Source organism: Mustela lutreola, chromosome 3, assembly GCF_030435805.1.
Source record: "Mustela lutreola isolate mMusLut2 chromosome 3, mMusLut2.pri, whole genome shotgun sequence".
NCBI classification, from domain to species: Eukaryota; Metazoa; Chordata; class Mammalia; order Carnivora; family Mustelidae; genus Mustela; species Mustela lutreola.
This window is the reverse complement of record NC_081292.1, coordinates 175,033,985-175,049,783: the sequence shown is the minus strand read 5'-3', so window position 1 is coordinate 175,049,783 and position 15,799 is coordinate 175,033,985. Positions and strand designations below refer to the sequence as shown.

At 38.9% G+C, this 15,799-nt stretch overlaps 1 protein-coding gene across 1 annotated transcript in view; it reads right to left on the bottom strand.

Annotated features, from left to right (window-relative positions):
* The window catches only part of LOC131827369 (thiamine transporter 2-like), a 40,654-nt gene that overhangs the window by 11,249 nt on the left and 13,606 nt on the right, over nt 1–15,799 (bottom strand). Inside the window, 3 exon segments of the mRNA XM_059167823.1 lie at nt 5,537–5,726; nt 9,644–10,457; nt 12,472–12,631. Of these exon segments, the coding sequence (XP_059023806.1) occupies nt 5,537–5,726; nt 9,644–10,457; nt 12,472–12,543 (1,076 nt within the window). The 5' untranslated portion in view covers nt 12,544–12,631.

Sequence of the window (15,799 nt, the reverse complement as noted above, 5' to 3'; positions counted from 1 at the left end):
TTACCAACATAACAAAACCCATAAATTATCCTAGATCCCACAAAGCGAATATAACATGTGGTCCAGGTGAGCCTTAAAATTTCAGGAGTGTTTTGCTCAGCTAACAAATTTTCCTTTGGCAGAAAAAATGCTATACTAGATAGATGCTCTTGAAACCTAGATTAAATCAAATGGCAGATTCCCTTTTAGTATACAGATTATTCCAGGTTGGAATCTTGATTTAATCTGTACAGATGCTTAAACAAAGTATCAGTGATTACTTTGTTTTGGATAAGACCTTTATATGTGGTAGATTCAGATAGAGGCATAATGATGACATCAGGCTCAGCGTGACATTGAATGCTAAGCTTTTTCAGACTAAACCCCAAAATTATTGTCCCAGGTAACTGAAATGACAAGGAATCATACTATCTAAAATCTTTTTCAAAGCTCCTACTGAGTCATTTCTACATAGGCATAAATCTACTGTGCTGAGTACACTGCTCAGGGCTAAAAAATTCTTGGGAACTGAATTGTATTCATGTTCTGTTAGGCAATTAACACTAAATACAGATAAGCCTGTAAGACAGTCTGTAATTTAAAGATAGAACCACTTTGAAATTTTATTTGATCATTTATGTTCCATATATTATGGCATTAGGGGATTGAATTTACCCATTTACCCTATCTGTTAAAGGAAAGTCATAGAACAATTTATAAAGCAAAGAAAAACATTGCTTTTTGCCCATAAAAAAATTCAATAGGTTAAAGTTTTTTTTAATGTTATATTATTGTATTTGTTTGTAGTTTTTTTTTTTTAAGATTTTATTTATTTGAAAGAGAGAGAACATGAGCAGGAAAAGGGACAGAGGGAGAGGGAGAGAGAAGTGGACTCTCTGATGAGCAGGCAGCCTGACATAGGACTTGATTCCAGGACCCCAGAATCATGACCTGAGCTGAAAGCAGATGCCTAACAGACTGAGTCACCCAGGTACCCCTTGCTTATTGTTATTGTTGTTGTTGTTTTCCAGAAATGCTCACCAAATGTTCATTATGGAGCAGGGACTTCATGGGCATACCAGTGCATGAGCATGGGCATACCAGTGCATGAGCACGATTCTACTTTCACTCCAACAGGGAATACTTAACTGGACCCAGATAACAGCTTTGACTAATATTAATTAAATTAACCACTTTTGTCATGAAACAGAAATATAAAATAAATATCTTCTTTTATAGAATAATCAGATTTTTTTATATGGACTTCTTGTATCACAGGATGGTTGAAACCATGGATGGTCAATCACCTTAGAATTTCTTCCAAATCTGAACTCTAATCCTTTGCATTAGAAATACACTTATCCTACACATGCTAAATTTATTTTAAAATTTTCTTAGAAGTTAGAGAAGTAAAAAGATGTAAGTGAGGTTACAGAGACTGGATTCACCTACAGAGAAAATGATACTCTATTAGGATTCTGAAATTGGACATGGGAGTGATAATTTCATTTAGCACCAAATTTCATGGATATTTGAGGTCAAGTTCTCTTTCCCACCCCCATGTGAGTGTGTATCCTAACACTAAGATACTATTTGTTGAGTCCTGCCCAGTAATTAGATAACTTAATTCATGTAACCAAAGTTAATTACATCTAAAATAATACCCCTTTTCAATGAGCTTATCAGTCATCTGACTGAACTGACAAATTAGATGAAAGATGATCATTGAGCTTTATGTAGAATGCTCTGAGCATACTGTCTGGGAAAACCCTGACAATGAAAATATGAGTTCCATCTTCATGGCCTCTCAAAATCTTAGCATTCTTGCTATTCCTATAGTTTAACCCTCGCTTCCTCATGTCTATAATAAATCATTCTGAGAATTTCTCAAAACACCAAAACATTTGGGTTGTTTGTTTTTTCCTAAACCATCTCATATTCTGACAGTTAATCTTACAATTTTTTTTCAAATTTTCCTATTTCTTTCTTTAGTAGAGCAAATTGACTCGCTTCATAGTATGCAATAAATATGCAGATGGCTGTGTACCAATCTGTTCTGAAATATTCAAGAATAACATACTTTTTACTCTTTCACTATGTGAAAACTGTGGTCAACAACAGTAAAAATAACTCTGAAAAAAATATTTTTACTAATTTGCAAGGTCTCCATCTTCCTAAATGTAGCCATTGAGCATTAAATCAAACTAATTTGTTTGACTTAAGTTCCTTTTCCTAATCAAGAGTTAGACTGCTGAGAGAAAATGAAACCTTTCAAATAATTTCTAAAATAAAAGTGGGGGAAGATAGAGATCTCCTTGTTAAGATGTTGATGGTCAGAAAAGACTAAAATAACAATAATAAAATAACAGGGTGATGCAACATGGAGGCTTAATGGGTAGAAGAAGAATAAATGAAACAAGATGGGATTGGGAGGGAGACAAACCATAAGTGACTCTTAATCTCACAAAACAAACGGAGGGTTGCCGGGGGGAGGGGGTTTGGGAGAAGGGGGTGGGATTATGGACATTGGGGAGGGCATGTGATTTGGTGAGTGCTGTGAAGTGTGTAAACCTGGTGATTCACAGACCTGTACCCCTGGGGATAAAAATATATGTTTATAAAAAAAAAAAAAATTAAAAAAAAAAAAAAAATAACAGGGCAAGCCAAAAACCATACTATTCCATAAAGAAAACGTAAGTATAGTAAAGTTGCTGAAAATCCAATAAAAATAGAAAATCTTAGAAACAGCCAAAAGCAAAATTATCATCACATTTAGAGGAAGAACAACAATGAGAATGACAACAAACTCCATAAGGCAAGCTGGAACACAATGGAATAATAATAAATCCTTAAAATGTTGAATGGGGGAAAAAAAACACTATCAACTTAGAATTCTAATTAGCAAAAATATACTTTAAAATGACATAAAATGTATTTTCAAATAAATAAAATTTGAGCAAAATTGTCACCAGGTGGCTAGTACTAAAAGAAATGTTAAAACAAGTTTTCAGGGGGCCTGGGTGGCTTGGTTGGTTAAGTGACTGCCTTCAGCTCAGGTCATGATCCTGGAGTCCCAGGATTGAGTCAGGCATCAGGCTCCCTGCTCAGCGGGGAGTCTGTTTCTTCCTCTGACCTCTCCCCTCTCATGCTCCCTCTCTCTCATTCTCTTTCTTTCTCTCACATAAATAAATAAATAAATAAAATCTTTAAAAAAAATAAAATAAGTTTTCAGGCTTGGGGAATCAATAGCAGATGGAAACATGGATCTACACAAAGAAATGAGAAGAATTAAGAATTGTAAATCTATGAGTAAATATAAAAGATTTTCTTTTGGTCCTAATTAAAAAAATTATTTTCCTGTTTAAAGTAAATATACTAATAATGCATTGTAGGGTTTATAACAGAAACTGAAGTAAAATCTCTAAAACAGTACAAGGCACAGGGAGTAAATGAAATTATGTTGCTGTAAAGAACTTACACACAAAGTGGTATAATATTAATTTAACAAAAACCAACGAGTTAAAATCTAATCCCTCTAAAAACAAAAAGACTTAGCCAAGAAAAACAAAAAAAATGGAATTAAAAAAGAAAACTCAATTAACTTCGAAAGAGGAATAAAGGCAAATGAATAGGTGGGACAAATAGTAAACAAATAACAAACTGGTAGCTATAAACTCAATTGTAAGTTACATGGAGTTCATGGGTGAGCCTCTTGAATGTACAAATTAATGTTTTAAATGAATGTTCATGCATTTTTTGAATATATGATTAATGCTTTTGATCAAATCTGGGAACTTTCTCACCATTATCACAACACCTTTTTTCTCCTTTATGTTCACATCTTCTGGGACTTCATAATGCATATATTAATATAGTTTTTTGTGTTCCATAGGTCTCTAAGAAAAATTTAAGGCCAAAGAGCATGTCCAAGATTATACAGTTGATGTTAGGTCAAGGAAAATATTTTTAGATGTTTGCTTTGTCTTTGATCAACTTCCTAATTAAAATTAAACATACTGCCACACAGGAAATGAGGAGCAATACCTACCTCGTCCTTTTTTAGGTATTCTCTAGGCACCATTCATCACTTCCTTAGCTCATTTTCTTTCTATTCTAATTAATCAAGATCAAATATTCCCTATGTTTAAACTACTGTATGATTTAACGTTTCTTATTTTTATACGTAGTTTTATAGAACAGCTTCAGTTCTACAGCTGCTCTGAGACTACTTGATAATTTGTTTCAAAAAGAAACAGATGTGCTATGATTATTCAAGCAGGTAGGGAGTGAAAACTAAATTGAGTCAAAATTAGAAACAATCACATCTCAATTTGTTGCTAAATAAAACAAAATCAAATTGGAGAAATTAGAACTATGGTACACTGTTGGCGGGAATACAAAATGGTACAGCCATTATGGAAAACAGTATGGAGGTCCCTCAACAAATTAAAAATAAACTACCATACAATCCAGAAATTCCCACTTCTGAGTATTTATTGAAAATAATTGAAATCAGGACCTAGAAGAAATGAGAGCACTCCCATATTCATTATACTGCTATTCATAATAACCAAGATGTGGAAACAACCTAAATGTCTGTAGATGGATTAATGAATAAAGAAAATGTGGTATATACATACAAATGACTATAATTTAGCCTTAAAAACAAAAGGAAATCCTGCAATATGGGACAACATGGGTGCATCTTGGGAACACTACGCTACATGAAATGTTTCAGTCATAGAAGGGCATATGTTGCATGATTCCATTGATATGTGATGTCTAAAATAATCAAATTCATAAAAGAAAGAATGGGGATGCCTGGGTGGCTCAGTTGGTTAAGCAGCTGCCTTCGGCTCAGGTCATGATCCCAGCGTCCTGGGATCGAGTCCTACATCAGGCTCCTTTCTTGGCGGGGAGCCTCCTTCTCCCTCTGCCTCTGCCTGCCATTCTGTCTGCCTGTGCTCGCTCTCTCCCCCCTCTCTCTCTCTGATAAATAAATAAAATCTTAAAAAAAAAAAAAAGAAGAAAGAATAGAATGGTAGTTTCCAGGGGCTTTGTGAAGAGGAAGATTAAGTTGCTACTTAATGTATATAAATACTTATTTTTCAGTTATGCATCATAAATAAGTTCTAGCAGTCTGGTGTATACTATTGTACCTACAGATAGCAATCCTGCAGTGTGCACTTAAAAGTCTGCTAAGAAAAATAGATCTCATGTTACATGTTTTTACCAAATTAAAAAAAAAAGAAGACTATAAAAGAAAAAAATCAATAAAATTATTCTGTTAAATAAATACAATAGAAAAAAACATAAAAAGTCAAAACCTCAGAGCATATTGCTGTTTACTAATTATGAGAACTTTGAATTTTTTTGCCTGATTAATAACCTTAATCAAGTTCCAGGAGAAAATCTGTTAAAAAAGGAATATAGTTGTTGTCTCTTATATTAAGCATTAAATATAACATTGAAAATGCTATTCAGAAGAACTAGAAGAATAAATAAAGAAACCTGTTCTGTTGCTTGAGATTTAGATTAAGAAATGATAAATACTTACGCTATCGTTATGAGAAGCATGTAACTTGACTTGAATATCACAAAACCAGCATAGCACACCCAAATATTATTTGTGTAATGCATGAAAAGTAGAGAACCGGCATCCACTGCTGAGAACATTGCCAGGGCCATCTCTCCCAGGAGATCCCAGTTGACTTTCACACAGCCTGCTGTGAAGGCTGCCAGAGCTTCTGAAAAGGAAGGAATCAATATATATTACAACTTGTCATTCCACATATACAAAGTAGGGTGATGTTTTGTTAAAATTCACAGTGGATGGGCACTGAAGCATTTCCAGGCTATGGTAAAAAATGTTGACCAATCATGACCTTTGACTGAATGACAATCACTTGATCCACCTCTGGGAAGTGTGCATATCTTTTTCTCTTAAAGTTTGAAATAGACCAACTGAATTTGGGTCTCCATAAATCACAGACTGGAATCGCCCCAGAGAGGCCTTTTTTCCCTTTCTTCTTCCCTTTGCAGAAGATAAAACTTGGGTTCAGAAAACTGGTGTCAAACAAAAACAAATCCAGACTTTGATAGGGGGAGGCTTTATTTAGAAGAAAGAATTGCAATATGAAGGACACTCTGATTGCCCAAATCTGCAAGCATCTTAAAATCAAACAGAAAAAGGGTTTTCTTTTATAGTGTAATCCTTCACTGTAGGGCAAGCAGCCATAAATGGGATCTTTGGAGAGGAAGCTGGACAAGGAAGGGGAAATGATCAGTGGAGACTGACAGGAAAGTGTCCTGCTGCGGTCCATTTTCAGAAGATGATGGGGGCTGGGGCACAGTCCACCTTGTGTGGTGTTTACTCAGAATTGGGGCAAGCAGAATGTAAGGGGTCTGTAATAAGGAGAGGAGTCTGACTCAAGTTCAGTCAAGACAAAGCACCGTGGAAGGAACAGTCAGTTGTGAACACTTGGTGACCAAGTGAGGCACCAGGTTCTTCAGACTGAATGCCAGCCCTTGCTACCATGTCTTTCTCTGTGCCGCATAACAGATGTTCTAGCAAGAAGGAATTCTCTCTCTGTCCTTATCCTGTTTTCTCTATCTTCTCTATAACATCGATTTAAAAATTCCCTCGAATCCCTAAAACATACCTATCTTCTTTTTAAGAATTCTCTCTATACACTTCCCCATTTGTTGGTTTAATCATTCCCCTCTTTGTTGACTCATTCATTCACCTACTCACTCATCAAATGTTTTTGAGCTTCTCTGTGAGAAAATATGGTGGTAAATTTTGGATCCTTGCTCTTGAAAATAATATAGCCAACTGGAGAAATGAGATGTATCAATTTTTCATTTTAATAGTGTGTGACAGAATTGTAGAAATGCTGACCTTAACTCAAATTTAAACTAATCGTAACCTAGTGGTTCTCACAAAGGTGTTTTTGTCCTTCAGGGGAGAGATGGCAATATTTGAAGACAATTTTGGTTGTCATGACTTGTCAGGGGTGTGGGGTGGTGCTGGTGGTATGTTAAGGGGATCTAGTGGGTTGGGACCGATAATGTTGTGGAACATCTTACAAAGCACAGGACAGCCCCCCAGGACAAAGAATTTCCCTGCCCAAAATGTCAGCATTGCTGAGGATGAGAAACTCTGACCCAAGCCCTACATGTAGTCACAAGACATACCCCCGGGACATATTCATGTGATGATATGTATTATATGGATATATGTATAATATGTTCCTACATTGTGGTGTGAATGAAGTAATCAGTTGTCAGGTTTCTTGCTACCCTTAGCTTTCTTTCTTAAAGACATGGCTTAATTTACATGAGGCATTAGGTCAACAAACCAGTCTACTTCACCTGGTTCTGCCTAAAAATTTGACACTAATTAGGGTCATCGCAATCACAAAGAGACTAAAGAAAAATTGTGAATTGTGTTTGGGAAGCTTTTTTTTTTTTTTTTAAGATTTTATTTATTTATTTGACAGATATCACAAGCTGGCAGAGAGGCAGGCAGAGAGAGAGGGGAAGAGAAGCAGGCTCCCCGCTGAGCAGAGAGTCCGATGTGGGGCTCGATCCCAGCACCCTGGACTCATGACCTGAGCCGAAGGCAGAGGATTTAACCCCCTGAGCCACCGAGGTGTCCCTGTTTGGGGAGCTTTTAAAGAATGAATTTTATGCATTTTTTACCTTTCCTACACATGCCTTCAGTAAGGGTACATTATCTAAAGAGAAGAAGATTGTTTTATCCCTTCTCCCAGGGAGCAAGTCCTTAGAGAGGAAAAGGGTTTAAGGTAAACAAATCCTAGAACAGGTTTCTAGGAGTCAAAATGGAATTTTTAGAAAGGGAAGTGAGAAGAATATTATCTCAACAATGGACCCTGAAATGTTCAATAAATATATGGGTGTGGAACACCCCAACTTCAAAAATAATATCTTCAAAGTCTTATTTGATGTGAAAGCTTTGTTATATCAGGAAAAACCATGTGCATTGTTGGGCTTACTTCAAAGACAGCTCTGGGCTCTACCCTTCAAACTCTAGAGGATTAACTCTGTATCAACCCCCTTCCCTCCTCTTCACCTCATTCTCTTTGGAAAAGGATTTTAAACTTCACAAAATATGTTCGGGGAAAAAGGAAGAGTCCGTGGACAAGAATCTAAGAGCCCCCAAATCACGGTAGCTTCTCAGCCAGGAGGAAAGTTTTTGAAAGTCGAAAGCCCAGGATGGGGTTGAGGGGGAATCCTGTAGCAGAAGCTGGAAACCCTCATTCTCTCAGGATCTTCTCAGGGTCACTCAGTCTCGCTGCCTCTTTCCTGCTGCACAAAAAGCAGTATCAGAAATCCATTAATAAGTAAATAAGGTTGAAGCAAACACTTAACCAGTCAGCTCCAGGAGAAGGAATATATACTCAGGAACACACATAGCCTCTTGGAGGTCCCGCCTCTCCCAACAGGTCACAGCCTGTCTTTCTCCTTTCCTAGCACTCTCTGTCTCCCGCTGCCATTTTCTCCACACTCAAAGATTGCTATTTGTTAAGAACTACTGTGGAGAGACACAATTCTTACTGCTTCTTACTAATGTCAAATGAATGAAAGTATATTGTGTAGGAAAGACCAGAGAGAACAGTATACAAGGTAATACAATAAGCTAGCTGTGGAGAAGAAATGGGATGTAAGATTATAAGAACCCCGTTTTGATTCACTATTATTCCAGAAAAAATTTGGATATAATAGGGAATGGGGGAAGCTGAGTAGGGAAAATAATCTTAATCAGAAGGCAACAAGTTTTGGCAAATCTCTGCATGTAGAGTTAAGGAAAGATATAAATAAATTATTTAAGTTGTCTCAAAAGGAACCTTTGAATGATAAAGTAGCTCATAGAACAGTAGCTTTCAAACCTCTTTGACCATAGCCTGAAAAAAAGAAATATGTTTTATATGTCCACCAGTACATATATATTTGTATGTAAACAGTTTTCACAAAACAGACCTTATCCCTATAAGCTGCTGTGCTCTGTATTCTATTCTATTCTATTCTGTTCTTTGATTTAAAAATGCTGGTCAGAAATCCACTACATTGATTTCAAAATCTGTATTCTATAAAGGGTCAGAAAGTAAATATTTTAGGCTTGCAGACTACATAGCCTTCTTTGTTTTTATGTGGTTGATTTATTATTTTTACAAACCTTGGCATATATTATTTTTTCCCTTATAGCCCATTAAAAATGTAAAAATTATTAGCTCTCATGGGTCTTGGGCCATCATTTGCTCACCTCTGTTAATAGTTTGCAAACCACAGTTTATCAATTAGAATTGGAGAGCAATTAGAGAGGAAAGTGATTTGGTAGCTTAACCTTAAACCATTCAACTCTTTACGGCCAAAACAAGTTTGGTCAGTGGGACAGAAATTTGCAGTCCCTGTTTCTAGGGGGTAGGTAAAACTTTATTTTCCATGGATAACTTCGCCAATCTTCCCTTATATTCAATGCCTCTTTTAAATTTTTAAAGTTTGTGTTAAAGCTTTTTTTTTTTTCCAGAGTATTTGGTATTTAGTATTGAAGTCAGTACAATGAATCTAAGATGATGATTTGGAAGACTATATTTCTTGCACTAAGAACACTATCTGAAAAGATAAAGTCTGGTATGCTGACCTCCAAAGGTTGCAAGGGCTTCTACTGCTCCATTATAGATTGTAGAATTCTGGGACGGTGCCTTGTAATCCCACAGGATTTGAACATAGTTCAAAACCTGATTGAAACCTGCTGTGGAGAAGGCTCACCACAGGGACCAGTAAAAAAGTTGCTCTGAGGAGTAGCACTCCTTCAGATCTTGGAACCACTGCACAAAACCCCTCAAAGTTACGTTTTCCGGCTTTGGAGTGCTTAACGAACCATCATCCAGATTCCTTGAAAAGGTGAATGTTTCTTGGCAGACTAGTTTGTGACCCTTTTGAGGTTCCTCTAAGAAAGCATCTCTTCCTCTTGGTTTTGGAGAAGCCCCTGTGCTGGGTTTTGCATGAAAAAACATGCTCTTCTTAGGCATTGGTAGGAGAAGTGAGAAAAGAAAGGCCATAGAGACGGAGGCCAAAGATATGATGTTGAGGCAAAAGCACCAGAGGCTGGCCAGGGACATGAGGAGCTGGGCCAGCACCGAGGCTGCTGTGTAGGCCACTAGTGTGATGCTCCTGCAGTAGCCGCTCACTTTCTGGTAGTGCTCGGGGCTGACCACGCTGTAAATGTAGGCATAGTATGCCACCTCGGTGGCAGAGACCATCCCATAGAAGAACTCTAGCACCTGCATGGCTCTTAATCCTTGGCCAAATACAAGAAACAGCCAGGTGATGATGAAGCTGACTCCTTGCAGGATGATGACTGGCTTGTAGCGGACGTAATCGGTCAGGATGAACACGGGGAGCAGCAGCACCAGGTAAGAGTATGTCCAGATTGGGAAGATCTCATTTGTGATCTGTGAGATTAAATGGGGGAGGGGCATAAGGACGTGAAACACACCATAGTTCTCTGACATAATATATTACCCAAAGGATAATGTATCCATCCTAGGACACATTGCTTGGCCCACATCAATTTGATACTTCACATGAGTATTCAACATTACAGTGGAAAGTCGTGGGAAATGGAAATTCAAGGAAAACAAATGGCCCAAATCATGGATATTCCTAACATGTGGGTTCCCCTCTCCAGTGTAAAGAAAGAGCAGTTATTGTTCTTAGTTACCTGCTTCTTACATTTTAAAATGGAATATTTAAATTTAAATAATAATATTTTATATTTAATTATTTTAATATTTAAATATTCAATTAAAAATGGAAAATCTGCATAAACCACTGAGGCTGGGAAAGAGGCCATAATGCATACGTTAGGCTTACCAGCTTTCCCGAGGGCAGTGTCGGACTGCTCACGTGCTGTTGCCTCTCCTTTTAAAATAGTTGACTCTTCTTCAATAAGGTTAAAAAGAATGTTTCGGTACTGGCAACGCCTAACCATATTTGCCTTTGATCCACAGCAGTATGTGCAGACCCTCAAGAGATCATCTGGGTCATCAGGAACACATAGGACAAACGACCAGTTCAAGATCGAATATCAGAAGAAGGAATGCTCGTCTGTCTTCTGTTCTTCCGCATTCTTGGCCTTACTCTCTTGGGCTGCTTTGGAGGAGCCATGAGAAACCAGTTAGTATCTCTCTTGTTTAAGTCAGCTTTGGCCACAGTTTTCCAGGAAAGAGTCGGTGGTATCGGCCAATCATCTGAGCCCATCAATAGGACATAATTACTTTAGCTTCTATGAGCTGAATCTATAGTGGGTGGGAGATGAGGTAAGGATGGGATAGAACCCCGTAAATCCTTCTCAAATCCCTGATGTAAACCTGCCAACTTACTGAGCCCGAGAGTCTGTTTTGACCTAACTGTGTCCTGACTCCTTGAGTTCTCAGGTCACCTTCTACCTAAGTGTTCTTATACTTGGGTAGAACTTCATGCTGGCTCTTCCCGACATTAGGTGTAGTCACTAACCCGGGAAAAGCTACGTTCCAGATCTGTTTTTAGGGACCGTCTCTGGACTCTAAATCCAGTCCAGGGGTATCTCCCAGACAAACCTACCTGCACCTACCAGCATTCAAGACTGGCACGTACCTTTTTAATTGGGAAGGAAAATGGTGGATGGGTTTAGAGGGAAGACTTTCCTTGGTGTCCAGTAAGGACATGAGGATGTTTTCTGGAGAGGGAGGCCAAGGGAGATATAATTGTAACAACCCATCTGCTGAATAACCAGCTCATAAAATGGGTGTGACATTTTTTTCCCTAAGGAAATTGAATCAATATAGTGCTTTGTCTGATCTTGTTATTGTTCAGTGATTAAAGGGAAGGTTCGAAAATTTTAGTGTGTAGCCGATTTATCTGGAAGGTTTATTAAAAACCAGACATTTAGACTCAGTAGATCCGGGGTGGGGCCTGAAAATGAACATTTCTAACAAGTTACCCAGGTGATGCTCTTGCGTGGGTCGACGGACCAAGCTTTGAGAAACACTGACTCATAGGCTCTTTAGGATTAGATCCTATGACCTAACTAGAAGCCAATAATAGCCTTCATTTTTACACATAAAGAGGAAAATAAAATCTTCAGAGGATTTTTTTCATATGCTTTTTCCTAATTTTTCCCCTATAAATCTTATACTATCCTCTAAGGTTTATATGTAGGTATGGCTACTTTATTTTAGATTCATAATAATAAGCAATGACATCCAGGAGTATTGTTTTTATATAGCTCAAAGCTTGTTTTGAACTCACCCTATCTGTGTGGTAGCAAAGAATTTTATATTTTAAATGACAAATACACAGAAATCATTAAGGCCCATTTGTTCATCTTTGAGATTGTAAGAAGTGTTGATACTTTGCTCCCACCCAAGGTTTAGACATTGGTTCTAACAAGACATAAATCTGAGATAAGCACGTTAGTAACCTTACCACACCGAGGCTTATATTTTTATCTGGTCCTGCTAAATAAGGTACCACAAACGGTTCTGATGGTTTCATCATTGAGAAAATCCAAAGCAGCAGAGGTTTACTGTGGGGAAAACCCAGGAATTGCTTGGTGATGTCTGGCAACAATTCATGGACGGTTAAGCTGTGGGAGAAAAAAGAAAAAAGGAAGTCTGAAGATTGATGCTTTCTTTTCATAAAACTCGTGTTCTCTTCCCCATGCTCCATTTGTCCTATGGTCTTAAAAGTGACAAAAAGCAAATCGTGTGACAGTAAATACACACATCACAGATCAAAATACAGGGACTTGAGCCTTGTCTTTGGATTTTTTGGTTTAAAGAGAAAACCAATGGTTATCGGAAAACACTGCAGTAAAGGGGTTAAGTTTCATCTCTGCTGGAGTGGCGGGGTCACTGAGGAAAATTTACTCCCCAGTACCGCAAGCCAGTGGGTTTCTCCTGTAATCTTCTTCAGTAGAAAGGAGTCAGGGAATTTCTCCTCAGGCAGAAATCTTGGGCATAAGATAAGATTGGTGGAATTTTGATAAACGTAGTTGCTAAGCAAACATCTGCTTCAAGCCCCCCTGTCATGAGCCTATTACCCTGTAGCAGCTGATGAACTGGAAATTCATTTTACTGAGTGCTTTAAAATGGTGAATAAAATAGCCTTTGCGAAGTGAAGATTTATAAAGCAGATAGACCCCTTGCTTTTTCTAAGAATCAAACTCAAGGTGAACCTTGGTTTAGCATAAGAAGCCTCCACAGATTTTCATTGTCAACCACCCAGGTGATTTGATTTGTTTTTAATATCTCTCTTCAGAAGAACTCCATGACATCTAGACAACATGGCATCATGCATGAAATTCAACAGGACTTAAAAGTATTTCTGAGGTGATACTTAGCACTTGCTCTGTTCCTGTTTTTTTGCCGCTTACATTGTTAATACTGAAATGTGAGAACTTAAGTTCAGGAGGTTAAGCCTTAAAGTCTGCTGAGGGAAGATATGTGCAGCCCTTAGGGAGGCAGTCGGCTGCTCTGAGAGAACGTCACTCACTCAGTCATTGACCATTTCCTCCCTGAAGCTTCCAGACCCTCTCCAGCTTCTCTCCCTCCTTCATCTATGCTTCCTCTCAGTCACAGCCCTGACAAAGCAGGGTGCCCTGACGGTCAAGGGCAGGGCTCTGGAGTCAGTAAGGTCCAAATTCTTCCTGCTAATTACAAGCTTGAAAACTATGTCAAGTTACCAACCTCTTCAGTACCTCAGATTTCTCATCTGTAAAGTGAAGATAATGATATCTACCTCGTGTTGTAAAGATGACACACATTATTATAAGCTAGAACGATGCCAGTCAGTAAGCACGCACTATGCGTTCTGTGGAAGGCATGTCTTTGGAAGACATTGAGGTGCCTTTGACGTGCACATCTGTTTGTTAGCCTGGCAGTTAGGGGGGGCAGGAGGCAGGGATTCATTTTTGTCACTGAGTCTAACACACAATCTCACACATCAAAAGTCTCCTGGAAATGTTTGTTCAAAGTACAGCCACTGGGCCAAACATGGTTTATAACGGACCAGAACAACTCAAATAATAATAAGGAGATATTTCCCAAGTTTTCTAATTACTTAAAGTTGTTCTCTGGAGTAGGAAATACAAGCCACTGTTTGCTTCTCAAGAATATGGAAGTTTGGGGCTCCTGGGTGGCTCCCTGGGTTAAGCCTCTGCCTTCAGCTCAGTCATGATTCCAGGGTCCTGGGATTGAGCCCTGCATCGGGCTCTCAGCTCAGCAGGGAGCCTGCTTCACTTTCTCTCTCTGCCTGCCTCTCTGCTTACTTATCATTTCTCCCTCTGTCAAATAAATAAATAAAATCTTAAAAAAAAAAAAAAAAGAACATAGAGGTTATTCTTTTTTTCCCCCCAAAAGATTTATTTATTTATTTGAGGGGGGCAGGGAGAGAATCCCAGGCAGAACCCCCATCACCACCCCGCTGAGCATGGAGCCTGATGTGGGGCTCAATCCCAGGACCCTGAGACCATGACCTGAGCTGAAACCAAGTGTCAGTCATTTAACCAACTGAGCCCTCAGATGCCCCTGGAGGTTACCATGAAAATAGTTTTGGATCAACAAAACGAGGATTTCCTGATGAGAAGAACACGGCTTTTGCAGTTGAGAAATTCAAATCTGGACTACACCTTTTGAGCTGTGTGACCCCTGGACACAGTTTCTTAAGGGGCCGAGGCCCCAGTTGTCCTCATCTGGGCAAGTGGGTAACTTCCCTTTCCACCTCAGATGTTGGCAGCTGGTTTGTCAAAGAGTGTTGAACTCAGGATGGGTGGATTGGTGGGTCTGATTAGAATACGGAATCCGTTACCACCACCATGGGAAGATTCACATGACAAGTGATCATGTGGAGAAACAGCCAGAACAAATCCTCTCGAATGTGAAATGGGGCTGCTCTCAGGACGGGCTCCAAGTTGGCCCCCTGCTGGTATCCTCACTTACTGCAAAGGGACCCTGCGTTTTCCTTTTCTCTGTGGTGCTCTGCATGCATAGCCCCTCTGAATTGAAGGGCTTTCCTTATGGCCTGTGGAAAACGAATGCGAAGAACCTTGAAACCACGAGGCGTGTCCTATTCCTTGATATGTGGTCTCCCCTGAGATTGACGGGAGTGAAGAACCCAACATGATAGATGCAAACATTCCTTCCTTAGACCTCCTTTTCTAATTCCAAGGCATTTTCCCCCTTTTAAAATTAATGGTGGGGTTACAGCTTTAAAAAAGAGACATATACTGAATTTACAATCTCAGGTTACTCTAGTGGTGTGATGTTAATAGTTCAAGCAGGTGATAATTCTTAGTTGATTTTTAACCTGTTGCTTCAAAGGTCATTGGAAATTAGTTAAAAAGTTACCGAACAAAGGCCCTGATTTGCTTAGTTATGTCAAAAATGTAAATTTCTAGTCTTCTGGAGGAGGATGTTGGGTGCACTGAACACAGTGGGCTTCTGTTTCAGGACACAGTTCCATCCCAGGTGTTTGAGGAGGGGTGTTCTGCAGCTTCGGGGCCCTTGCTATTTGAGGAGCAGGTGCACTGCCATGAGTGGGTGGGCATTTAATAAGTATCCCAGCTATTACTGCAATGTGGACCTTCTGATAGATGTGTTTTCTGTTGTACTTAACATAGCTGGCTGAACTTAGTCAAATTCCTTTGCCTCTCTGAGCCCCACTGATTAAAAGAAGGTAAGAGTGATCTACTTTATTATTTGTGAAGAGTACATGAGGTCAACAGGGGACGACTCAGGGCACTGCCTAACACAGT